This window comes from Geotrypetes seraphini, chromosome 8 (assembly GCF_902459505.1).
Source record: "Geotrypetes seraphini chromosome 8, aGeoSer1.1, whole genome shotgun sequence".
Classification (NCBI taxonomy): domain Eukaryota; kingdom Metazoa; phylum Chordata; class Amphibia; order Gymnophiona; family Dermophiidae; genus Geotrypetes; species Geotrypetes seraphini.
In genome coordinates, this window is record NC_047091.1 from 155,375,221 (window position 1) to 155,402,948 (window position 27,728).

General features: G+C 43.8%; 1 protein-coding gene across 6 annotated transcripts in view; it reads left to right on the forward strand.

Moving 5' to 3' along the window:
• The window catches only part of ZCCHC8 (zinc finger CCHC-type containing 8), an 83,850-nt gene that overhangs the window by 10,829 nt on the left and 45,293 nt on the right, over nucleotides 1-27,728 (forward strand). For 3 of the 6 annotated variants that reach the window (XM_033954236.1, XM_033954238.1, XM_033954237.1), the window contains exons 4-5: nucleotides 3,730-3,835; nucleotides 11,901-11,978. In XM_033954236.1, the coding sequence (XP_033810127.1) occupies nucleotides 3,730-3,835; nucleotides 11,901-11,978 (184 nt within the window). Of the gene's footprint in view, nucleotides 1-3,089; nucleotides 3,144-3,249; nucleotides 3,532-3,729; nucleotides 3,836-11,900; nucleotides 11,979-27,728 lie in introns of those variants that run through there. The other 3 variants (XM_033954240.1, XM_033954239.1, XM_033954241.1) reach the window with 2 other exon arrangements.

The window sequence follows — 27,728 nt, forward strand, 5'->3', positions numbered from 1 at the left end:
AGTAGATTTTTGTGAGTGGGCAGTACCATTTTTAGTCTTTAGAAGTCCTAAGTTGGACGCCGGTTACAGAATCGGGCTTAGTGTAGGCCCGATTGGGTATAGGACACCTCTCCCGGGCGTCCTATACAGAATCAGGGCCTAAGTATTTAACAGCTAGAGTTGTGACACAAGGAAATTAATCCCTTTATTCCAGTGATTGGGCAAAAGAGTACATGGTAGCTTACATTCCAATACGGAGTTGGCTGTAATATTGAAATCCTCCCACCAATAATAATAATAAACTGGCCAACAAGTGCCAACAAATTGGAGAAGAAACTATGATCTTACATATTGGGGGTATATACAATACCAACTTGTGTCCCTTTAATTTCCCTACTGTTGCAATCAGGTCTGTATGCTATTTATACATGATCAAATCAACCTCTTTAAAAATTAGAATTGCTACTCCTCATTGTCTACCATTGAAAGCTGATGCCAGCACCTCCCCATCCAATCCTGTCACAATTATTTATGCTCAAACTCCAAAGAGGTGGGTCTTCTGAAGAAAAGACACTGTCATCTTTTGCTCCAAAGTTAGCATTATAGAAAAACTAATATCTACATATGAATGCATCAGGTCAGGGGAGCCTCAGTTCTCAAACTCCCTCCCCCCACACTTCCACCCCAGCCTCTCTTCACCACTAATAGCTTCAAATAACTCTCACTTAGAATCCACTCATTCACTTTCTATCGCATAAATTGCTGTATGTATGCAGTTTCCAATTTTTCTTCTTGGGAAAACAGCAGGCACCTCTGTCTTCCAATCCCCAAAGAAACACCAAAATATTTATTTATTTATTTAATTAACTAACTAACATTTTTATAGCCTACTACATTCACAGTTCTGTGCGGGTTACATAAAAACATTCATAATAACTAACGTCAAATAAATATTTAGCATACAATTAAAACATACTAAAATGTACACTTTTTCTTGTATTTACTTTATATACAGAAACTTATAAAAACAAAACCAGGCTTACCTGCCAAAAAGTGAAGAAAAAAAATCCATACACAACCCAAACGCACATGTGCACACCTTCCCAATCTGGAATCCTAGAGTGGCTACTCCGTTATCCCCAATTAGCATGTTGATTTTCTCCAATAGAACATACTATATATAATTAAAGAAACAAACAAAATAGTCGAACTCCCTTTCCTCTTCCCTCATTACTTCTAAAGAAACATTTTAAAAGAAGCCCTTGGCTCCATCCTTTGCTTAGATATTATGTTAAGCCCACTATAGAATTAAGAATAGTTGCATAACTAACTAAAGCACTCATTGTTAAAAGTTTAGTAGCCCATCATTTAGAAGCTATGTGTGTCTGATGTGATGTTAACCAAACATAATCTGCATATAGTTTTACTGATGAACATCTTAGATTCAAACCACCATCATGAGAGAGAATGCAATCTATGGTACTCTTGTCAGCAATCCTGGCACCAAATGGTATTGAAAACAGAAACGGTAGACTTTTAAGTCTCCTAGCCTTCGTTGATAACAAATCAAGGAGCTGAATAATTCAGTCCAGGCCAAAAAGTCTCAGTATAGTAAAAAAAAATGTTCAGGGGTAAATTCTATAAACAGAGCTGAAAAATTGGTACTGGAAAAAAAAAATAGCATGGAGCATTATTCTATAAACAGTGCACTTGAGTTGAGCACCGTTTTTAGAATAGCACTTAGAGCCTATTCTTTAAAGTTATTTATGTCAGCTAAAACCTAATGTAAATGCTGGTGCCCAACTCTGGTCATTTGGGTGTGGAAATGACGGTATTCTATAATGTGGTTGTTTTTTTTTTAATGTACACTAGTCGATTTGAGTGCCCTGTGTTACAGAATAGTGCATAGGAAAATGCACAGGAAAATTCCAATTATTTCCAGTTAACTGCAATAATATCAATTTATTGCAAGTTAATGGCTCATTAGCTAATTATTTTGCATGTGCAAGTTTTGGCGCACATTTTTCAGCATCATAAATAGAAGCCACGAGTTGGCCATCTTGTATGCAGTTTCAAGGAAGAGGGTGCCAGAGAGAATATTGATCATGCCAAAGTACAGTAGACACCATAAAGCACATCCTGGTAACAGCACCATAAATCAGGGACACAGCAAAAAAGTATTTAGCTCAGCTGCTGTAGAAAAACCTTCCTAGTTCTTGCATGATACATCCGAACATGGACCAGGTATTGCATTGCAAAACTCCCTGGTTAAAAAAAACTACAATAAAGTACAATTTTCATCTAGCAGGCAGTAACATTTGCAGAGAAATCTGAAACAGCTGAATTCTCATACCATGGAATTTTAGACTTTTTAAAATTTTTTTTTAGCATCGTAAGCTTTCATAACTTCTATTTTATCCCCATAGTTTACTACTACAGCTATCCATTCAGTCATATCTAACCCTTGGATACTCTGTAGGCCAGTCTTCCATGCTTCCCCATAGTTTATAGTTTAAGACATGGAAAACCACTGGCTTTGGCCTAGGCCTAACGCTTTGTGACATCAACCGTTCCTCGCTCCACCACCATCTTTTGACACTCTCCCTCTAGCCACTGATTTGGGGAGCCCAGTAAGGTGGAGCCCCTCAATATCTCTCCTCACTTATCTCCCTCATGCTCACCCCGTAAACTCCATTCATTGGGTAAGTCCCTCTTATCTGTACCCTTCTCCACTGTCAACTCCAGACTGTCCCTTCTATCTTGCTGCACCGTTTGCCTGGAACAGACTGCCCTGAGTCAATACATCAAGTTCCATCTCTAGCAGTATTCAAATCCAAGCTAAAAGGTCACTTTTTTTGAGGCTGCTTTCAACTCCTAACTCCCACACACCGTATGACACCTATCATTCTTGCTGCAAGAAACTCCCAATCCCTTTCTGTCCCATTGCTCTGTCTAAAACTGAATGTCCTAATTAGATTGTAAGCTCTAATGAATGTACAGCGCCGAGTACACTTTTAGCGCTATAGAAATGATAAATAGTAGTTGTATTCCGCTGGCTGCAGTTTTTCTGATCGGTTCTTTCCATCAATTCCTGCATTTTTCTTCTGCAGTTGCGCTAATTGCTTGCGCAGTTGATCTGTGGCCAGTTCTTGAGCTTCAATACAGTGAGTATTATCAACAGTCGTCATAGCTTGTGCTGCCATGGAATCCTTCATCTTCTGCAATGTGGTATGTAGTTGAGACAGTTTGGGGCTCATTTTCAAAGTACTTAGACACATATAATACCATAGGATACTATGGTATTATGTGTGTCTTAAGTGCTTTGAAAATGATCTCCTATGTCTTCAATTACCACTTTAACACATTATGGTGTCATGCGCTCTAAGGTTTGTCTCCTCAAATTGGCACTCATTAACAATAGATGAGCCAGAAAACGTCCCTGTACCATCAATGCTCTTCTTACATGCAAAGTATATGGTTAATGTCTACTTAGGTGCAGTATTCAGCATGGGGCAGCAGATTTTATGGAGGGTTCAGAGGAGCTGTTCCGAGGTGAGCTTGCTCATCACATGACTCCTGAGTTCTTGCTTTTCTTTTTATTGGTAATTCAAAAGTGATTACTTTTAACAAATTTATATACTAGTGGTGAGCATAGCTGCCTTCCAAGCAGTACGAAATAACTGACAGGAAATCCCTCAATACAGATCTAGTCTGGCTTTAAGATTCTAATGGCATGTTTATCTTTTACAGGCAGTACCATCAGGAAGTTGAAGACTTTGTTTCATATTTGGTTAAAAAGTATGAAGAACAGAATAATTCAGATCCAGAAAAGACTTCTTTTAATGTCAAACCTCAGGTATTAGAAATGTTATGCATATTACTTTCATCTTTTCATAAGACCTGACACGGGAATATCTAAAAATTGTTGTCTTTCAGGCAGTATTTTTTTATTTTATTAAAGTAGTACATTTATCAAAACACCAGGCATTGCTAATTATCTAATATAATAAAGCCCTAAGCGTGCATGCGCACTCCCACCTGCGTGCTCCTGTTTTCTGTGAGCTGTAGGGACCCGCAGGTAGGAATGCACTTGTGCGCGGCTGCGCGGAGCCTGTCGACCACGGCGGCTCTTGCCGTCTGAAGGATAAAGCCAAGTAAGTTGCAGTATATAGTACTCGCTCCCTCCCTTCCTGTAAGTTTGCCGCCGCCACCCTTCCCCAGAACCCAGGCTCGAAAAACGGTCGATCACCCACTGCGCATGGGAGCACCGCCCCTACCGGCTCCTCCAGACCGACGACGCGCAAAGGCCTAAGTCGGCCAGCCAAAGCAAAGGATCCGATGTTGCAAAAACGGCCGATCCCAAAAGTAGCCCTGCATGCCGCTCCACCTCCGATAGCCCCGATCACCTCCCATGGTGCCCGATGTACAAAATCGGCCCCGGAGGGAATAGAGAGCTGCTGAGACTGAACAGGTTGAATGAGGCAAGAAGGAGTGTGCCTATACCTTTAATAAAGGGGGAGGGAACGCTGCTGCACAGGGAAGTGGGGTGGGGGTAGGTAAATGTTGCTTCACAAGGAAGTGGAGTTGGAGGGCATGATGCTGCTGCACAGGGAGGGGGGAAGACAAAGGGGACCAGGGAGGAAACATGCTTTGCTTTGGGGGGAGGGGTGTGCTGGAGGGCCAGGGAGCAATCTTGCATTGCTTTGGGGAGGATAAAGAAGGGAGCCATAGAGAAAGACAAAGAAAGGCAGGCAGGCAAAGAGCCACAGAGAGATAGAAAGACAGCGGACAGGGAGAGACAGAAAGAAAGAAAGACAGACAAACAGGGGGCCATAGGGAGAAAGACAGACATTGGGAGGGAGAGAGATAGAAATAAAGAAAGAATGAGACAGGGGCAGGGAGAAGCACAGACAGAAAGAAAGACAGACATACATATATTCTAGCACCCGTTAATGTAAAGGGCTTAAACACTAGTATATAGAATGTATGTCTGATAAAAATTTATAGTGAGAGGTTATTAACAAGGACTATCTACATTCATCTGCCAAGTCTAACAAAAACTGATGAGAATCTGGGCAGACATTTTGGCTGACAGACATTTTGCCAATGGACATTTGACTGACTTTTGGTGAAATGTCCCTCAGCCAAATGTCAGCTACTCTTTGAAGAACTTAAGTTTGTAGTGATGAAAGTCTTAGGCTTGAAGGTATATTTATTTTAAGTATTACTCTGTACTGTTTCAGGAAAGTCCAAGAAATACATGGTGTTTGTCAAGATGGGATTTAATATTATGCTAATTCATCAATTTGCCTCTTGTTGCCAGTGATTAATTGGAGACTATGACATTGTAACAGGAAGTAAATAGGGCAGATTAGATGGGTCCTATACTCTTTTTCTGCTTTCAAATTCAATGTTTCAGCAACAGCACTCAGTGCTATATAAAACTTGGTCATTTTTATTTAGGGAGATGATGAATAGAAAAACATTTTTATTAGGCTACAGGTAAATGAGATTATTTGAGTGCACTTCAAAGGAAACAGTTCTCCAAAACAAAAAAAAGGAATCTGCTTCTTGTTTTTTTAATGAGCTTGCCTGCCTAGAGAATTGGAACACTGCATGCTCCTGTGGAAGAAAATCAGTGTTATAATATTAAATCCCCTCTTGACAAGCATCCTGTACTGGTTGGTTTTCCCTGATACAGTGCAGAGTAATAATTAAACATAAATATACCTTCAAGTCCAAGACATTCATCATAACAGACTTTTAAATTCTTCAAAGAGTAGCTGACATTTAGTAAATGGACATTTCAGTGAAATATCCGTTGGCCAAATGTCTGGGAGCCAATAAAGAATAAAAGAGATACTCACGTTTAATTGTTTAGCTAATTTTCACACAGAAAAAGTGCACATTTTGATACAGGGGTCCATGGAATTTTATACAATACTGGGATGGGTGGATAAGAGCAGAAACTTCCACATATGTTCGTAGCAGGAATTCTCAACCTATTTATTCTCAGCTGAGGTTGAATTTGTACTGCATTCCTAAAATATCTCAAACCAAACTGATATTTGTGTATCTGCTGAGCCTTGATCATCTGATGTTTGTGTGAACATCTAAAAATCAAGAAAAACAATTGTTAACCAGTATTCGATGATTCATGTGCTGTTTGGACTGTGCTGAGCTAACCAATGTTTCCTGTGCAAACAGAATACAATTAACATAAGAATTGCCGCTGCTGGGTCAGACTAGTGGTCCATCATGCCCAGCAGTCTGCTCACGCGGTAGCCCTTTGGTCAAAGACCAGCGCCCTAACTGAGACTAGCCCTACCAGCATACATCCTTGTTCAGCAGGAACTTGTCTAACTTTGTCTTGAATCCCTGGAGGGTGTTTTCCCCTATGACAGACTCCGGAAGAGTGTTCTAGTTTTCTACCACTCTCTGGGTAAAGAAGAACTTCCTTATGTTTGTACGGAATCTATCCCCTTTCAACTTTAGAGAGTGCCTCCTTGTCTCCCTGGGAAGTGCCCTCTCTCTTCAGTCTTCAAGCAAGTTGAGAAAGCAAAGTTGTTTACCTGTAACAGGTGTTCTCCGTAGACAGCAGGGGAATTCAGCCACACTTGATTGGTGAAGTATCTGACTGAGCCAATGACGTCGGTACTCTCTCCCAGAGCTGTAGTAAGCTGTTGAGCTTATTGAGCATGTGCAGGATTGCCTACTCCTTGAGCCCCCTCTCCTCCTCCTGTCAGTTTAAGAATATTAAATGTATCATTGTTGATTATTAAGTGATATATTTATGGTTATTTGTATGGATATGTTATCACACTTATTATAAGTTTAAAAATGAATAAAGATTTAAAAAAAAAAAAAGTTTATTATCTAGCGAAAGAGATGAGGGGATGGTAGGCAGGCAAGTGTGGCTGCATTCCCCTGCTGCCTAAGGAGAACAACTGTTACAGGTAAGCAACTTTGCTTTCTCCATAGACAGGCAGGAGATACGCAGCCCCACTTGATTGGTGAGTCCCAAGCTGAAGGAGTATACAGGAGGTGGAATACAGTTTATAATGCGAAGAGGTTACGTAGAATTGATTGTCCAAAGCAAACATCTTGAGCCAACCCTTGGTCTAAGCAGTAATGCTTGGTAAACGTATGTACAGCATACTCAGCAAATGTCCTGGATTGGAATGGACCTCAAGTTTGCAATTGAAGTTGCTGCTGCATGCAATCGATGGGCCCCAATAGTACCAGGGAGCTGTAGATGAGCTCTTGTGTAGCAAAAATGTATGCAACGTGAGATCCAAGCTGAAAGTGCTCTCTTAGTTGCAGGTTGACCACAGGTAGGTGGATTGTAGGACACAAATAATTGAGAGGATTTCCGGAGATGAGAAGTTGCTTTGAGGTAAAAAAGCAGTGTTCTTCTGCAATCCAAGGAAAGAAGATTGGAAAAAGGAAGGCAAAGTGATGGTTTAGTTGAGATGGAAATCCGAAACCACCTTAGACAAGAACTTAGGATGAGTTCGTAGCTGTATCTTGTTAGGAAAATGTAGGTACAGATAGTAATTAATTAACTAAGGCTTGAAGCTCACTTACTCTTCTAGCTGACATGAGCGCTATCAGGAAGACTGTCTTCCAAGAAAGGAAAGTGAGAGAGGCAGAACCTAGTGGTTCAAAGGGTTCTGATATCAATTGATCAAGCGCTACATTGAGGTCCCAAGATGGAGTTGGGGGTTTCAATGGAGGTCTAAGATTGTTGAGACCCCTCAGGAACTGTACCATGAGAGGGTGTTGAGAGATAGGTTTACTGTTAACCAACGAATGGTATGCTGAAATTGCTGATAAATGAAGCCTGACAGAGTTCGTCTTGAGCCCTGAATTGGACAAATGCAGGAGATATGTGAAGACATGGTCCAGCAGGCAATGGTGCCATGATCCTGAGCCAATACTGAAAAACGTTTTCATTTTGCTGCATATGATTTCTGTGTAGCAGGTCATCATGCTGCAAGAGGAGCTGTTTTCACAGATTGAGAAAGTGGGAGATCAGTTAGGAGTGGGCTTTCAATTTCTATGCTGTGAGACTCGGACTGCAGAGATTGGGATGTAGCAGCTAGCCGTTGTGTTGAGACAGAAGAGATGGATGGACCAAAGGGTATTGGGGGTGCATACAGTAGATCCAGAAGCAATGGAAACCAGACTTGTCTGGGCCACTTGGGTGCAATGAGAATGAGATGTGCTTTTCTGATGAAACTTTCTGAAACACTCTGGAGATGAGAGGGAACGGTGGGAATGCATAGAGCAGAATGTGGTTCTATGTAATTGAAAAGGCGTCCCTGGCTAGAGCTCGTGGCACTGGCTACAGGCAGCAAAAGAGGGTGCACTGTGCATTGATTGGAGAGGTGAAGAGATCAACTTGAGGAATCCCCCATTGATGGAAAATGGATGTTACTATTGCAGGATGGAGGGCCCATTCGTTTGGGTCGAGTTTCCTGCTGAGGGAGTCTGTCAGGATATTTTGATCCCCTGGAATGTAGACTGCACGGAGATTGATGCTGAGAGTCAGGGCATAGGACCAGGGGTGATATGCTTCTTTGAGAGATCCTGAACCGCCCTGATTGTTTATATAGAACATGGTCACTTGATTGTCAGTCTGAATGAGAATGTTCTTGTGACCAGTCCAGTGTCAAAAAGCTTGAAACGCATAGAAAACTGCTCTTGAGTTCCAGATGATTGATATGAAGGGACTGCTCAGATGGCGACCAATGTCACTGCGTGCAAAGATTGTTGAAGTGTGCTCCCCACCCCAGATTGGAAGCATCGGTGGTTATGGTTACAGAAGGTGGTGAGAGCTGAAAAGGACATCCTGCTTGATGGGAGGTGGAGTGAATCCACCACAGAAGGGAATCTTTGATGTTGGACGGCAGGGGAATCAGCTGTGACAGTGGGTGTAGACGCTGGTTCCAGTGCAATTTGAGGTGCCACTGCAATGGACGCATGTGGAGTCTGGCATGTGGCAACAATGTAAGCAAGGCTGCCATGTGGCCTAGCAGTCATAAAATCTCTCAAGCTGGTAAGAGAATTGATTGTTTGGCTTGGGTTGCCAATCGTACGATTATATAATGCCGTTCTTGAGGCAGATAGGCCCTTGCAGCAGTAGTGTCTAGAAGTGCTCCGAAGAAAGTTAGGGAATGCACTCGAGTGAGTTTGGACTTTTCGAAGTTGATGATGAAGCCCAGACTTTGTAAGGTTTGCACCATGGTTTGAATGGAGAAAAGAAGACGGTCCTTGGAATGAGCTAGTAATAGCGAGTCGTCCAGGTATGGAAACACTATATGATTTTGTGTTCTTAAATGTTCTGCCATCACTGCCTGGCACTTTGTGAATACTCATGGGGCTGATGAGAGGCCGAACGATAGGATTTTGTATTGGAAATAGTGATTGAGAAATTTAAACCTGAGAAATTTCCAATGGGAAGGATGAATGGGAACATGCGTGTAAGCATCCTTGAGATCTAGGGTGGCTAACCAATCGTGTTGATGAAGTAGAGACAGAATCACCGAAAGGGAGAGCATTCTCAACATTTCCCTTTTGAGGCAGACATTGAGAGGTCTGAGGTCGAGTATTGGATGAAGGCCCTGCGTCTTCTTGGGGATAAGAAAAAACTTTGAGTAGAACCCCAGATTGAACTGAATGGGTGGTACTTCTATGGCATTTTTTTGGAGAAGTAGTGCGATTTCTGCTGCCAACTGAGACACATGTTGAGGATGAACTGTGGATGGAGGTAGAGCTCTGGAAGGCAGGGTACGGGATTGGAAATTTAGTTGATACTCCTGAAGCACAATATTGAGGACCCATTGGTGTGTTGTGATCTGCTGCCAAATTGAGTAAAATTGTGTTAGCCGCCCCCCTACTGGAAGATGGTCAAAAACTAGGAGCAGGCTTGAGTGTTGGGAGTTGAGAGACGGCCTGCTGTTTACTGCCCCGAGGACATTGTCTAGGTGCATACTGAGACGTCTGCGCACGTTGCAAAGGAACTCTTGCATAAGGTGTAAAACGTCTCCTTGAAAAATATTGCTAGAAGAACTATTGTGGTTGATATGTTCTTCTGTAAGGATAATTAGAAGGGCGACAAAATTGGTTAGACTGATCCGACGGAGTAGCCGAAAGTTCTCGGCTGATTTTGGAATCCTCCTTCAGTTGAGAAATGGTGTCTTTTACCTCAAAAGCTTACTATAGCTATGGGAGAGAGTACCAAAGTCATTGGCTCAGTCAGAAACTTCACCAATCAAGTGTTGCTGCATATTCCCTGCTTATCTCCAGAGAAAGTGTCTTTCTCTCCTCTGTACTAGATTTGGGTTTTTTTGGGTATGAATCCAATCTTTTTTGAAGCTTCCCTGTGCTAACAGCTCTGCCTGTTAGAAGGGTCAGACATTAGGATCTGAAGGCAGGAGGACCACACTTTAAAAAAAACTTGCCTAGCCTGCCTGCTTTAACACTTAGAGCTCAGGAATAGGTTCCCTAGGAGCAATGCTCGCTCCTGCGGAGTCTGGCGCTTGAGCGCAGGCTGATTAGACCCCACGACTGGCCAGGAGACTTGGCAAAGGTCAGCTGCATCCTTTGTGTCCTTTGTTTCTCTTTCTTTCTCCAGCCCCATCCCCTTTAGGTCCAGGTCTCTCTCTTTCTTTCTCCAGCCCCATCCTCTTTGGGTCCAGGTCTCTCTCCAGCCCATCCCCTTTGGTTACAGGTCTCTTTCTTTCTTTCTCCAGCCCCAGCCCCTTTGGGTCCAGGTCTCTCTCTCTTTCTTTCTTTCTCCAGCCCCAGCCCCTTTGGGTCCAGGTCTCTCTCTCTTTCTTTCTTTCTCCAGCCCCAGCCCCTTTGGGTCCAGGTCTCTCTCTCTTTCTTTCTTTCTCCAGCCCCAGCCCCTTTGGGTCCAGGTCTCTCTCTCTCTCTTTCTTTCTCCAGCCCCAGCCCCTTTGGGTCCAGGTCGCTCTATCCTTCTTTCTTTCTCCAGCCCCATCCCCTTTGGGTCCAGGTCTCTCTCTCTCTCTTTCTTTCTTTCTCCAGCCCCTTTGGGTCCAGGTCTCTCTCACTTTCTCTCTCTCTTTCTCTCTCTCTCTCTCTTTCTTTTCTCTCCCTCCCTCCCTCCCTCCTCTGTTATGATCTTGCATCTCTCTGTTCTTCCTCAGGGTCTCTCCCCCTCTGTCTGCACCTCGCATAGTCCTGCATCTGCCTCCTGTCTTTCCCCTTTGGTCCAGGCCTTTCTCTCTCTAGTCTTTCTTCTGCTTACAACCACCCCCCTTTCTATGCCTCTTTCTCTCCTTCCTTCCCTCCCTCCTTCCTATGTTCCCCGCTGAAGCCTGGCCTATCACCGATTCAGCCCCTCCCGGACTGGCCCCTGCTGCTGCTTCCTGACCACAGCCGCTGCAACTAAAGGAAAGGAAGGTCCAGGCACTGACCCACAAGCCTTCTTCCCGACGTCAATTCTGATATCGGAGAGGAAGTTCTGGGCCAGCCAATCGCTGCCTGGCTGGCCCGGAACTTCCTTTCCAACGTCAGAATTGACGGGAAAAAGATTTGTGGGCCAGTGCCTGGACCTTTCTTTTCTTCAGTTGCAGCGGGCGGTGAATGACAGGGGGGGGGGGTTGAATTGGCGGTAGGCCAAGCTTCGTCACTGGAGGGAGGGAGGCAGACAGGCAGGCTGGCTTTGGTGTGGCAGGGAGGGAGGGGAAGCGATCACCTGTCCTTTCGGCACAGCATCGGGATGCCGAAATGTCCTGTTTTCAGAGACAGCGTCCCCGAAGCTATGCATGGGGACAGGGGATCTAAAAATAGGACAGTATGGTCACATTAGGTATACAGTAATACAGTCAGGTAATGGTTTTTCAGTTTGTTTCTTAAAACAATATTCTTTTTTGGGTGCTTTTCTTCAGCCGTCCAGTATGTTGATGGAAGAGGATGATAAAGTGAAGACCTCTACAACAGTGAAAAAAATAAAGGACGCCTTCAGCGTAAGTTAATGCACTGTACTGAAGTTAAGCTGAGTTCTGAAATTATATTATGGAAGAAGAGTGACAGTGGTTATGAGCAACGGTTTTGGGAGCTAGGAGACCAGGTTTCAAATCCTGCTGCTGCCACATTTTTAAACATCTTATTTTTAAATATTTAAAGACTTATTCTGAAGCATTAAATGAAGAGAGATCTTCCTTCTGTGTTGTGACTGGCCAAGGTTCTGGAGCAGCCTTACATTTACCATGCATTAGCAGTTGCATTTCAAAATAATATTTGCTCTTGGGGCAGGAGAGGGCATCATACTACCACTGACAAAACAGACTTCCCCTTCCAGCTTCTAGAAGAAACACTGGGATTGAGTTTTCTGGCACTCTACTGGTCATTCTGTTCTTTCTTGAGACAAACTCCATTTCTCAGCACCCACTATTTATCAAGCATTTTATGACCCAGTTTACTGTGGGCTAGATTCACAAAGCAAACCAATCGTGTACCGATCAGTTTGCGAGCCCTTAGCGAGCAGATTTCCTTCCGGCTCGATTCACAAACCTGTCCTGCAATCCGCTTCAAATCTGTGCATGCAAATGAGGGGAAACGCATACAAAGTAGGTAGGGATGCGATTCACTAAATTGTTCTCCAGACACAATGGCTGGCTGGCCGATCAAGAACAAGTGACTAGTGAGGACCAGTTGCTTATGTAAAAAAACCTCCATTCCTCTCTAGACCTGCTCTCTGCCTGCCCAGACTCTCTCTGCCTCCCATGGCTCTCCTGCTCTGTGCCGGGACCTGCTCTCTGCCTGCCCCAACGCTCCTGCTCTCTGCTGCCTTTCCCCACAGTGTGAGCCCGTGGTTTTAAAGCGGGGCTGCACTGCTGGGAAGGGCGGCAGAGAGCAGGAGAATACAAAATTGCCCAAACCCCCCCCCCAGCCCGACACCCCCCCCCCGTACGTAAAAGTTGGGAGCAGGGGGGAGTTGTATCATTACCTGACTGGCACGCAGAGGAGATCCTGATCGCTGCCCCGTGTTCCCGCAGCAGCGGCTGGGCCCGGAGGAGGAATCGGGCAGGCACTAAGGAAGATGGACCCCTGACGTCATCGGGTCTGTTTTTCCTGCTGGTGAATTTCTTTAAATTGGAAACCGCTGCCGCGGTTCTTTGGGAGCTGTATCATTACCTGACTGGGACGCAGAGGAGATCCTGAACGCTGCCTCGTGTTCCCACAGCAGCGGCTGGGCCCGAGGGAGGAATCGGGCAGGCACTAAGGAAGACGGACCCCTGACGTAATCGGGTCCGTCTTTCCTGCTGGTGAATTTCTTTAAATTGGAAACCGCTGCCGCGGTTGTGGCCACAGGGTGTGGCCGAAGGGCTGTGCCCTAAGGGGCAGGTCCTGCCCCTTGGGAGCTCCTTGGAGCAACGAGGAGCCGGGGAGCGGGAGCTCAGGTTGTATAACATTAATTAGTTACTATGGGTAAAAGAAAAATCAAGCCTAAGAGCTCAACACCTGCTGTTTCTGGTCCTATGGACAGACACTTGACATTTTCTACGGAAATTCCATCACGACCTTTGTCTGATATGAATTCTCCCATATCAGGAGCATCGTTGAGCCCCCTCGAAAGGACACCCCCCTTCATCCAGTACCTTTTGGTAGCGGGAACATTATGCCCACTATATCCACTGAATTAGTGGTATCATCTACTCAGACATATAAACTAGACTTTACTGAAATACCTAAACCACTTGTACTTTCAGGTGTAGTAGAAGATCAACCATTAGCAGTGGAAAAACAAGATATTACCCTCAAAGATTTATGGTTAGGTATTTCTAGAGTTGAAGGGTTTCTCAGAGAGTCAGTGAAACAAACAGTTGATTATTCACATTCAGTGTCTCAAAAGTTTGAGAATGTGGATTCTAACTTAAGTTCTTTGGATAAAAGATTAACTGTGGTTGAAACTCAAAGTAATACATTGCAAGCTGTCTCGGTATCTGCAGTTAAGGATTCTACAGTGTTACATTCTAAAATAGAAATGTTGGAAAATATGCATAGAACGAGGAATCTACGCTTGGTTAATTTCCCAGGGACTCATTTATTATCACCAGAAATTTTGCTAAGGAAGTTTTTTAAAGAAATACTGGGATTACTCAATCCGGAGAATTTCCCAATCAATAATTGTTATTATATTCCGCAAAAGAAAATACAATCCGACCAGGAGGTGGATCACCTGGTAACAAGTGAAATAAATCTGACAGAGTTTTTGGAAGATACTCAGGATGTTATTCAGAGTAGATCCACCATGGTAATAACATGCATGAGTGAGAGAGATAAAATGTTAATCATGAAAACTTTATTTTTAAAAATAGGTTGACAAAATTTTGTGGAGATTTAGTTAGAATTTTTCCTGATGTCTCAAGAGCTACGCAACTAAGAAGGAAAGAATTTTTGAAATTAAGAACAAGAGTTTTAGCTCTTGAGGCATCTTTTTACCTAAAATTTCCATGCAAATGTCTTGTTAAATTACAAAACAAGCAAAAACCTCCCAAACCCCAAGAATAAAAAATGGATAGGGGGAAGAGACAAAGACAAACGAAGAACTCAGCTAGCTTTAGTATAAATTATTAGAGCGGGAGAGCCCTCAGTCACACAGCCACCACTGGGAAATCCCAGGGGAAAGGCTGTCACGGGCCCAGAAGAGTGTTAACTGTGAAACATCCCCGGGCTCTCTCCGCGTGAATAAGTAAATAAAGTGCAACAATAACGTGCAATGTGTGAAAAATCAAAAAAACACACTCAGGTAACTAAGTTTGAATTTGTCTCTGTCCCCTAACCAGGGGGCCAAAAGGAAAAACAAGTGTCCAAATCTAGCCAAGCCAAACACAATCTGGAAGTACTTAGCTTCTTCGTGTGAAAACAGCCAGCAAATGATGACTTCGTCCTACGGGACTCCATTTCGGGGGTGCACACCCCCTTCTTCAGGAACAACTTGACTGCACCGAGTCTCTCAATTCCTCCGACACAGCTAGAGAGCAAGGTAGAAAATGGCCAGTTATAAGATAGTGGGATTAAGGGAGGAAGGATGCCGTGAATGATCTTAAGAGCCAGGCAGGAGCATTTGAAATGGATTCTGGAAATCACTGGGAGCCAGTGAAGTTTGGCTAGGAGTGGGGAGACATAGTCAGACTTGCGTTTTGCAAAGATCAACTAACATCAAAAACACTAAGTAAATGTAATCAACTTTTCAGAACACTTCCGTCACCTTTCAAACATCTCCTCAAGATGGCAGGAACGTCTCCATCAAACCTCCATCAAACCAGTCAGAGGTCACAAAAAATAGCATCGGTTTATTCAAACAAGCATCATCCTTTCTAGCCAGGCCATATGGAGTTAAATGTAAGGTTAGCCCCCCCCAATGTAAGGTTGGAGGGGTAATGTTGAGGCGGCCTTACAATCCGCCAGGTCCCAGGTTCAATACCCTCGTAGAGGATTCAGTAGGAAGTAATGACTTCTGGCTGTGCTTGTCATTTGATTTTACATTACATTAGTGATTTCTATTCCGCCATTACCTTGCGGTACAAGGCAGATTACATACGATTGTCAAGATGATACAGAATACATAAAGTGGATTCCATGAAAATTGTCAAGATGATACAGAATACATAAAGTGGATTCCATGAAAATTGTCAAGATATTAGGAGATACATAAGGAGTGGTTTGAACATGTTTGATTTGCTAAGAAGTAGATTGTAACATAGATGATGCTTGGGAGAATCTGTTTTTGTTATATAGGTTTTATGTGTTCATAAAGAATATAATGTAGAAATAAGTTTAATAGTACAGAAAAGTAAGATTCATAAAGATACACCATGCATTACAATTAATGAGAGAAAAAAGACAGTTTATCTGCCTTACAGAGTTCAGAGGAAAGAAAAAAAAGAGGGGAAGGGTGATGTTCCAGGGAGAGAAGCATGATGTTCCAGGGAGAGAGCCGGGGGTGATGTGGAGAGGGGGCTTTTATAGGTTGGAGAAACTATTGTATGTCCCAGTATCTTTTGTATATAATTTGTAAACTGTTTGAAACAATGGTGAATAAGGTGAGTAGGGTGTGAGAGACTAGAGAAGGAGTCAAATGTAATTTCCAGTTTCACTCTGAATGGTTTCTGATTAATCTAACTACTTTGTTAGACCATGCACCTGGACTTATTGTATATCTTAAGCTGTCCATCTTAAGCACCAGACATTAACACATCTTAGCACAGCTTAGATGTCTTTAGCACCTCTTTGCTGTACCAAGGTCCTTTCTTACCTTTAAGCACTGATGTAATTTAGGCTGGGGCAATCTGAGGCTGTTTGCACTGACATACCCTAAGGTTAGACATGAATAATATGATCTCCCATAGGCCTTCACTGACATTGGTAAGGCAAGGCTGACACTAATGTTTAAAAGGAGCTAGAGCAGCTTTTTAAACTGAGATGCGGGTGGAAAGCCAACAGTCACCCGGAAGCGGATGGTTCAGTGTGAGGTATCCTTGAAAGATACTATTGAAACAGGATATTTAGGGAGTCCCAGTAGAGAGATTTCAATAATGGTGAAAGAAAGCCAGGAGGGTTTAAGAAGAAAGCAGAGTAAAAGACTCACATTTTCCCTGTCTTCTCAGCAGCCTGTAGTTGCAAGGAAAAAACACAATTTGAAGTGTCTGGATACAAATGCTAGAAGCCTAAAAAATAAAATAGGAGAGTTAGAGTATTTAACCCTGAATGATGAGGTAGATATAATAGGCATCTCGGAGACCTGGTGCAAGGAGGACGATCAGTGGGTAGAAGCTATATCACAAGGATAAAGTAAATCATATTGGGGGGGGGGTTTGCGCTGTATGTTAAAGAGGGAATTGAATCAAATAAAATAAACATTCTGCATGACATAGATAGCAGTATCCATATGGCATCCATATGGATAGTATCCATATGGCATCCATATGGATAGAAATTCCATGTGTGAAGGGAAGGAATATAAAGGTAGTGTTATACTACCGTCCCCCATGACAAAATTAGCAGACAGACGAAGAAATGTTTTCAGGGATTAGGAAAGCTGGAGAATTGAGCAACAGTTTAATAATGGGAGAATCATGGCATGAATAACAATGATTATTTCAATGACCCCAACATTGACTGTTTAAATGTTTCATTGGGGCGTGCTAGAGAGGTAAAATTCATAAATGACTGCTTCTTGGAGCAAATGGTCCAGGAACTGACAAGAGAGAGAGTTATTTTAGATTTGATCCTTAGTGGAATGCAAGGTATAGTACAAGAGTTAACTATGTCGGGTCCGCTGGGAAACAGTGATCATAATGTGATCAAATTTGAGCTGATGTCGAAAAAGAAATCTACTGTAGAGGCATTTAATTTTCAAAAAGGCGACTGATAAAATGAGGAAAATGGTTTAAAAGAAGCTAAAAGGATCAGTTTCAAAGGTTAGGACTATAAACCAGGCGTAGATGTTATTTAAAAATGCCATCGTGGAAGCCCAGACCAGATGTATTCCAAGTATCAGCAAAGATAGAAAGAAGAGGAAATGAGAGCCGGCATAGTTGAAAGTTAAGGTGAGGTGAAAGAGGCTATTAGAGCCAAAAAAGTATCCTTTAAAGAATGGAAAAAGGATCTGAATGAAGAAAATAAGAGACACAATCACTGGCAAGATAGATGCAAAGCATTGATAAAGAATATGAAGAGAAACTTGCAAAAGAGGCAAAAACTCACAACAATTTTTAGATACATTATATGCAGAAAACCTGTGAGAGAATCCATGGGACCTCTCATTCAAAAAATGCTGGTCAAGCTGAAGTCCGACCATGCCACCATGATTCTGGTTGCTCCTCGGTGGCCCAGACAACCCTGGTACTCCCTTCTACTTCAACTCAGCAGCAGGGAGCCCTACCTTCTACCAGTTTTTCCCTCTCTGCTTACTCAGCATCAGGGATCTCTGCTTCATCCCAACCTCCAGTCTCTACACCTGACAGCTTGGTACCTCTCAACATGACTCCTCTGCAGTTTTCTCAACCTGTCAGAGACATTTTAGAGGCTTCTAGGAAATGTAATGTAATGTAATTTATTTCTTATATACCGCTACATCCGTTAGGTTCTAAGCGGTTTACAGAAAATATACATTAAGATTAGAAATAAGAAAGGTACTTGAAAATTTCCCTTACTGTCCCGAAGGCTCACAATCTAACTAAAGTACCTGGAGGGTAATAGAGAAGTGAAAAGTAGAGTTAGAGGAAAAATAAAAATAAAATAAACATTTTAACAAGACAGCATTGATCTAAATACTTTGGAAGGTAGAAGAGAGGAGAGAAAGGAATAGAAGCAGAAGGGGGAGCCGTTGAACAGTAGAATTCTGGAGAAATTTAAATGATAGAAATAGAACAAAACAAAGACAAAAGGCAAAACAATAGATAAGATTAAAGATAAATCATAAGCTGGAAAGAAAAATAAAATAAAACTTTGTCTTCAATCCACGGCTCAATTTAAACCTTGAGTTGCACAGTATGTAAAAGGAAAATCTAGCATTGATGAAGAAGAAAAGAACAATTTAACTTGGATCGAATAAACCTGGCAGTGTCACACCATATTTTGAAAGGATCATAGTTGATGGTTGGCACAAATGATAGCCCTCTATTAAGGACAGCTTGTTGTTCCAGTTCCTATGTTATCCCTGAAATGTTAGTAACCAGAGCACTTTGGACGTGATGATCTTGTTTAGGATCGGCACAAATGATAGCCCTCTATTGAGGACAGCCTGCGTAGGCGACTCCATTATACGACACGTGGACAGCCACACCGCAGGAGGAAGAGAGGACAGAGTCGTCACCTGTCTGCCTGGAGCAAGAGTAAAGGATGTGACCAACAGGATCTCCAGGATCATAGATGGCGCACGGGGAGTGGACACCGCTGTGCTTATCCACGTAGGAACAAATGATGTGAGCGGGCGGAAGTATGACAGGGAAGAGATGAAGGGCCAGCTCCGCTCACTCGGAAGACAACTGAAGATCAGGGAGGTGAAGGTGGCCTTCTCTGAAATCCTCCCTGTACCAAGAGCAGATGGAAAGAGACAAGGGGAATTGCAAGTGATCAACGCCTGGATGAGACGATGGTGCGAAGACGAAGGCTTCGACTTTGTGCGCAACTGGACGGCGTTCTGGGGAAAAAGCAAGTACTACAGAAGGGATGGACTACACCTCAACAAGGAAGGAGCAAGAGTTTTGGCAGGCAACATGAAGAAAGCAATAGAGAAGGCTTTAAACTGAAGGACAGGGGAAAGCCGACAGTCGACCACCGGTCGATGGCACGGACAACAGGATGCCCCGACGTAGGAACAAAGGACTACTACTCATACACAAGAGAGGTCGACCTCACAACCAACAAAGGAGAACAAGCAGGAAGGGACAACTCAGACACAGGAGGGGATGATCACACAGCAAACATGGGAGATAACACAGGAGCAGTAAAGGATACCGTAAATGAAACTGTAAGGACAGCCAAGAGTAGAAGGTCCAAAAAGGTAACACGAAGGGAACTTAGATGTATGTATACAAATGCTAGAAGTCTAGGAAACAAAATGGGAGAACTAGAGACGATAGCAAGACATGAGAACATGGATATCATTGGCATAACAGAAACATGGTGGAATGAAGAAAACAAATGGGACACAGTACTACAGGGATACAAACTATATAGAAGGGATCGAGAAGGGCAGAAAGGTGGAGGTATTGCCCTATATGTTAAGGAAGGAATAGATTCTGTTGGAATGATTACAACAAACAGGAAAGAGAAGCTGGAATCCCTCTGGATCAAAATTCCTGGTCACAATGGCGCAGATACAAAAATTGGCCTTTACTATCGTCCCCCAGGACAGGCGGAGGTCACTGACTCAGAAATGATGGAGGAAATCAAACAAGTATGCAAGACAGGCAATGTAGTTATATTGGGAGACTTCAATTTCCCAGGAATAGACTGGAAACTAGGAGCCTCCAACTGCGGCAAGGAGGCCAAGTTCCTGGAGGTGCTAGGGGATTGCTTCCTGGAGCAAATGGTAAAAGAGCCGACAAGAGGCGACGCCACCTTGGACTTGGTCCTAAATGGTCTCACCGGACCGATAACAGAAGTAGAAGTCATGGTTCCACTGGGAACGAGTGATCACAATGTAATCAACTTTAAACTTGACATCGGGAAAGGGAAACATGCCAAAACCTTAACCACCACCTTAAACTTTAAAAAGGGTAAATGCGATTGCATGAGAGCCATGGTAACAAAACGACTCGAGAAGATGGTGGACAAACTTGAAACAGTAGATCAGGCATGGTGCCTATTGAAAAATACTATTGCAGAAGCACAAGATCTCTACATTCCAAGGATTTCCAAAGATCGGAGAACTAAAGGCAAAGGAAAACCGGCATGGCTTACCATACAGGTGAAGGAAGCCATAAAAGAAAAGAAGGACTCTTTCAAAAAATGGAAATGCACGAAGACAACCGAAGCCTGGAACAAACATAAAGATGAACAGAAGAAATGTCACAAGGCGGTGAGGGATGCAAAACAGGACTATGAGGAAAAAATAGCCCAGAAGGCCAAAAACTTCAAGCCCTTCTTTAGATACGTGAAAGGGAAAAAACCTGCAAAAGAGGCAGTGGGACCCCTGGACGACAAGGGAAGAAAAGGGTACATCAAGGAAGATAAACAAATCGCAGACAAACTAAATTCCTTCTTTGCGTCCGTCTTTACGAAGGAGGACACCTCAACAATACCTGAAGTGGAGAAACTGTTTACAGGAGAAATAGAGGACAGCCTCACCACAGTTGAAGTGAACTTAGATCAGATATACTACCAGATCGACAAACTTAAAAGTGACAAATCCCCTGGACCGGATGAAATTCACCCGAGAGTCTTGAAGGAATTGAAGGTTGAAATCGGAGAGTTATTGCAAAAACTTGCAAACCTGTCAATCAGAACTGGTCAGATACCAGATGACTGGAGGAAAGCGAACGTCACGCCAATTTTCAAAAAAGGATCGAGAGGAGAACCGGGCAACTATAGACCTGTGAGTCTTACGTCTGTCCCCGGCAAGATGATTGAATCACTGATCAAGGATAGCATAGTTCAGCACTTGGACACACACGACTTGATGAAACCCAGTCAACATGGATTCAGGAAAGGGAAATCGTGTTTGACGAATTTACTCCAATTCTTTGAGACCGTGAACAAGCAAATTGATAGTGGAAAGCCGGTGGACATAATATACTTGGACTTCCAGAAAGCATTTGACAAAGTTCCACACAAAAGACTTCTTAGGAAACTACAAAGCCATGGCATAGAGGGAGATATACAAAGATGGATAGGCAAATGGCTGGAAAACAGGAAGCAGAGAGTGGGCATAAATGGGAAGTTCTCCGACTGGGAGAAAGTGACTAGTGGTGTACCCCAGGGCTCGGTACTTGGGCCGATCCTTTTTAATATTTATATTAATGACCTGGAAAACGGAACATCCAGCGAGATCATCAAGTTTGCAGACGACACAAAACTCTGCCGGGCAATCAGATCGCAGGAGGACAGTGAGGAACTCCAGAGCGATTTGTGTCGGTTAGAAAAATGGGCGGAGAAATGGCAGATGAAGTTCAACGTGGAGAAATGCAAGGTAATGCATTTAGGCAGTAAAAATAAGGAATACGAGTACAGAATGTCAGGTGCAACTCTGGGAAAAAGTGAACAAGAAAGGGATCTGGGTGTACTGATAGATAGGACCCTGAAGCCGTCGGCACAATGCGCGGCAGCGGCAAATAAGGCAAATAGAATGTTGGGCATGATAAAGAAAGGAATCTCGAGTAGATCGGAGAAAGTTATAATGCCGCTTTATAGGGCAATGGTCAGACCCCACTTGGAATACTGCGTCCAACATTGGTCTCCCTACCTAAAGAAGGATATAAAACTGCTGGAGAGGGTGCAGAGATGAGCAACTAAACTAGTGAAGGGTATGGAGAAACTGGAATATGAGGATCGACTTAAAACACTGGGATTGTTCTCCCTTGAGAAAAGGAGACTGCGTGGGGATATGATCGAGACCTTCAAAATACTGAAAGGAATCGACAAAATAGAGCAGAGAAGATTATTTACATTGTCCAATTTGACACGGACAAGAGGACATGAAATGAAGCTAAGGGGGGGGCAAGTTCAGGACTAATATCAGGAAGTTCTGCTTCACACAGAGAGTGGTTGACATCTGGAATACTCTCCCAGGGGAGATTATTGCGGAATCGACAGTCCTAGGCTTCAAAAGCAAACTAGATGCATATCTCCTTGAGAGAGGCATATAAAGATATGGTTGGCTATAAAATAAGCCAGGTGTATACCTAGCAGGGCCTCCACGTGTGCGGATCGCCGGACTTGATGGACCGAAGGTCTGATCTGGAGATGGCGCTTCTTATGTTCTTATGTTCCAGTTTCAATGTTATCCCTGAAATGTTAGTAACCAGGGCACTTTGGATGTGATTGATCTTGTTTGGGGTTGGCTCCACTGGCTGTTCTGTGGATTTGTACGTCCTTGTGCTCTTTTTGGGCATCTGTCTCCCTGTCTTGACTGATTTCCTTGTCCCCATCCTAAAAATGCCCAGTCTCCTGATTGTAATTTAGATCTATAGTCGCTTTCACTACCACTTGTGAATCCCATGTAATCATTAGTGTATGCTTCAAATGGAGCTTTCGTTGGTTGAGTATGTTGATCATCCACTTTTTTCTGTATCCATGGGTATACACTGTCCCTATTCATAATTCATTGTGTCCCTTTTCATTTTTTTAAATTTAATGAGTTTTTATTTTTTTACAAAATTGTTCTAAATTAGCCTTACATTCATTCAGTTAATCTTGAAACTGGGATATATCTGGTTCTGTTTTCAATGATTGATATATTTGGTCTGCTTGTCTAGTGACCTCCTGTACTTTGGCATGAAATAAGCAACAGCTTGTAAACCAGTCTCTATATGGTATCCGCAGGGAATATTGATTCTACCATAGCTTCCTTTTAGAGGTTTGATTTTGAGAGATTTAAAATTTGTATAGGATGATTTGGACATCCCTAAAATGAAGTTTAATTTAACTGAAACTGAGGAGGCAGTGCTACAATCATTGATATTAGGGATGATAAGTTTATTATTTATGATGATAAAGGAGGAGCCTCGGTTGTGCAAACATGCCATAAATATTTGTTAGAAGCATATCACCAACTTTCAGATAAACATTTTTATGAACTGTTATTGAGTGACCCTATGACGGAATTAAAATCTTCTATAAAAAACATTGCTGAAGGCAGCTTTTCATCAAGGAATGCTTACTGGCAAAGAAATGTGTTTTTGATGAATGAGCATCTTAGTACGCCTTATATTTATTTTGTGTTGAAGAATCTGCCTTGGCGGCTGATTGTTTCAACTAGAAAATTCTGTTCTTGAACCATTTTCTCTGTTTTTGCACTGTTTCTTACAAGGACATGTTAATGCTATTCTATCTTATATAAAGGACTCCTCCCACATGATTTGTAAGTTGGAGGAGCTTGGAGAAGTTCACACTACTGCAGGAGGGTGCTTTTTCTGTGATTAAAGATAGAAACATAGAAAGATGACGGCAGAAAAGGGCTATAGCCCATCAAGTCTGCCCACTCCACTGTCCCACCCCATTAAGTCAGAGTGCTGCTCGACCCACGTAGAGATCCCACGTGGATGTCCCATTTAGTCTTAAAGTCGAGCACGCTAGTGGCCTTGATCACCTGCACCGGTAGTTTGTTCCAGTGATCCACCACCCTTTCTGTAAAGAAATACTTCCTGGTGTCACCACCAAATCTCCCTCCTCTGAGTTTGAGTGGGTGCCCCCTTGTGACTGAAGGTCCCTTAGGAAAGAATATGTCGTTTTCCACCTCGACACGACCTGTGACGTACTTAAATGTCTCAATCATGTCACCCCTCTCCCTGCGCTCCTCTAGAGAGTAGAGCTGCAACTTGCCCAGTCTTTCCTCGTATGAGAGACCCTTGAGTCCGGAGACCATCCTAGTGGCCATTCGCTGGACCGACTCAGCTCAAAGTACATCTTTACGGTAATATGGCCTCCAGAATTGCACACAGTACTCCAGATGAGGTCTCACCATGGTTCTGTACAGTGGCATTATGACTTCAGGTTTACGGCTGACGAAGCTTCTATTGATACATCCCATCATCCGCCTTGCCTTGGATGAGGCCTTCTCTACTTGTTTGGCAGCCTTCATGTCTGCACTGATGATTACTCCCAAGTCCCGTTCTTCTGAGGTCGTAGCTAGTGTTTCTCCATTCAAGGTGTATGTTCTGCATGGATTTCTGCTGCCGAGATGCATCACCTTACACTTCTTTGCGTTGAAGCCCAGCTGCCATGTCGAGGACCAGTTTTCCAACTTGATCAGATCCTGCGCCATACCATCCGTGAGATTGCTTTCACCTACTATATTGCACAGTTTGGCGTCGTCGGCAAACAGCGCTACTTTTCCCTGAAGCCCTCGGGTCAAGTCCCTTATGAATATGTTAAAAAGGGATGGTCCCAGGACTGAGCCCTGCGGCACTCCGCTAGTCACCTCCGATGTCTTAGAGAGGGTGCCATTGACCACTACCCTCTGAAGTCTTCCACTCAGCCAATCATTGACCCATGCCGTTAGTTTCTCACCTAACCCCATCGATTTCATCTTGTTTAATAGTCTACGGTGTGGGACACTGTCAAACGCTTTACTGAAATCCAAGTACACTATGTCCAGAGACTCTCCCGAGTCTAGCTTTCCTGTCACCCAGTCAAAGAAGCTGATAAGATTGGATTGGCATGACCTGCCCCTAGTGAATCCATGTTGACAGGGATCCCTCAGATTCCCCTCATCCAATATCGTGTCTAATTTCCCTTTAAGTAGAGTTTCCATGAGTTTACACACTATTGATGTGAGACTTACTGGTCTGTAATTTGCAGCCTCCGCTCTGCAACCCTTTTTGTGCAGAGGAACAACATTGGCAGTTTTCCAGTCCAGGGGGACTCTCCCCGTACTTAGGGAGAGATTGAAGAGCATGGCTAACGGTTCCGCCAAAACATCGCATAGCTCTCTGAGCACTCTTGGGTGCAGATTGTCCGGTCCCATGGCTTTGTTCACCTTGAGTCTTGACAGTTCTTTGTAAACATCAGCTGGTGTGAACTCAAACTTCTGAAATGGGTCATCCATGCTTTGCTTTGCATCCAGCCGAGGCCCGTGCCCTGGTGCCTCGCAGGTAAAGACTGAACAGAAATAATCATTCAGTAGTTTGGCTTTATCGGAGTCAGTTTCCACATAATTCCCATCTGGCGTTCTAAGGCGTACTATCCCGTTTGTGTTCTTTTTCCTGTCGGTAATGTATCTGAAGAAGGATTTGTCCCCTTTCTTGATGTTCTTCGCTAGAGTTTCTTCCATACGAAGTTTGGCCTCCCTGACTGCTGTTTTGACCGCTGCACACTTTGGCCTGTATTCAACGTTTGCTTCTTTTTCCCCCCATGCGTTTGTATGATAGAAATGCTCTTTTCTTCTCCTTGACGAGGTATGATACCTCATCTGTGAACCATTGGGGTTTCCTTTTTCTTTGTTGTTTGGTTACAGATTTTATGTAGCGGATAGTTGCCTCATGAAGGATCGATTTCAAGGTTGTCCACATAGCTTCCACATTATCAGTTACTTCTTGAACCTGCAGCGTCTGGTAGACGAAATCTCCCATGCGTGCAAAGTCAGTGCCCCTGAAATTGAGTACCCTTGTTTTTGTTTGTGATCTAGGGAAGCCTTTCTTAAGGTTAAACCATACCATGTTATGGTCACTGGTGGCTAGCGTCTCTCCCACCGAGACATCCGAGACGCTTTCCCCATTCGTAAGTACCAGGTCCAGGATGGCCTGGGCCCTAGTGGGCTCTAGTACCATTTGTTTGAGCCTTACTCCCTTCATGGATGTTAATATCCTCCTGCTATCACAAGTTGTCGCTGATAGTGTGTTCCAGTCCACATCAGGCATGTTGAAGTCTCCTAATAGAACAGCCTCCCCCCGTAAGGTGATATTCTCAATGTCTTCAATTAATTCTGCGTCCTTTTCCTCCGATTGTCTCGGAGGTCTGTATACCACACCAAGGTACAGGCATTTTTCTCCACCTCTGGCCAAGTTTACCCAGATGGATTCCCCAGTATACTTGACATCTGTGATCCTGGTTGTCTTAATGTTCTCTTTGATGTAAAGTGCTACCCCACCACCTAGCTTACCCTCTCTATCTTGTCTAATCAGGTTGTATCCTGGTATGGTTATATCCCACCCATGAGAGTCTGTGAACCATGTTTCGGATATTGCTACTATGTCTATGTCTGCATTAACTATTTCTGTTTCTAGTTCTAGAAATTTATTCCCTAGGCTGTGTGCGTTAACATACATAGCTCTCCACTCTTTCTGTTTGCTAAGCTCCTGTTGTGAGCCACCCATTTGAGTCAAATTGTCTCCTAGCGATTCGTTTGCAGTAAGGGTACTTACCTCAGACCTAGAAACGTAATGTTGGTTCGCTACATCAGGAATGCTACTTACTGCTCCAGTGTAAAATTGGGTACCCACCCCCGACTTACCTAGTTTAAAGCCCTTCGAAGTAGGCGGGCTAGTCTGTGTCCGAAGACATTCTTACCTCTGTTGGTCAGGTGGAGTCCGTCTGGTCCCTGTAGTCCCTGTAGTGTCTCTCCGTGATTCAGGAATCCGAAGTTCATCTCCTGGCACCATCGTTGTAGCCACTCATTCGTCTTCAGGATGCGTTCGTCCCTGTCCCTTCCTCTGCCCCTAACAGGAAGAATGGAAGAGAATACTACCTGTGCTCCTATCTGCTTCAGCCTCTTTCCCAGAGCTCCGAAGTCTCTCGTTATGTCCTCCAGGGTGTTCTTGGCAGTATCATTCGTTCCGACGTGGATAAGCAGCATGGGGAAGTGGTCCTGGGGCCTGAGAAGTCTATCGAGACAGGTGGTCACGTCTCTTATTCTGGCTCCGGGCAGACAGCAGACTTCCCTCGACTGCATATCCGGTCTGCATATTGGTCCCTCGGTGCCCCTCAACATGGAGTCCCCAATGGCTATTACTCTACGCTTCTTTTGGGGGTGTCGATCCATCGTCCCCGGAGATGGAGAAGTGTGTTGATCATGGTCCACATCAGTAGTCTCTTCCTGCAAGACCTGGAATCTGTTCTTCAGGCTCAGCTGTGGAGTCGATGTGGAGCTGCCCTGGTGAGAGAAAGAGTGAGAAGGTGAGGAGATTGTAAATGGGGGGGGGGGGGATCTCCTACGTTTACCTGTGGAGGAGGTCACTAACTGCCAGGAGTCAATGTCCCCATCCATCTCCTGAACTGCAATAGTTGGTTTCTTTGTCGGCGGCCCTGGAGTCATCATGGGTGATCCGTCACGGGCCCGTTCTGTGATTTGGGATAGTTCCTGCACTATCCCATCGATGTAGGCCTCATCCTCTCTAATGCCTCTCAGACGTTTCACCTCCTCCCTAAGGCTTCTTAGTTCCTGCATGATGTCTTCATCCCACTGACCGACCTCCGCTGTCTGTGTAGAGGCCGTGATGTACTGCTGTGGGATGGCCTCGGTCTGCGCGGAGACGTCCTTTCCCGGGGCTGTGTTCTCCTCCGTCTGTGTGTAGGCCGAGTTCATCTCCCGGATACGTTGCAACAAC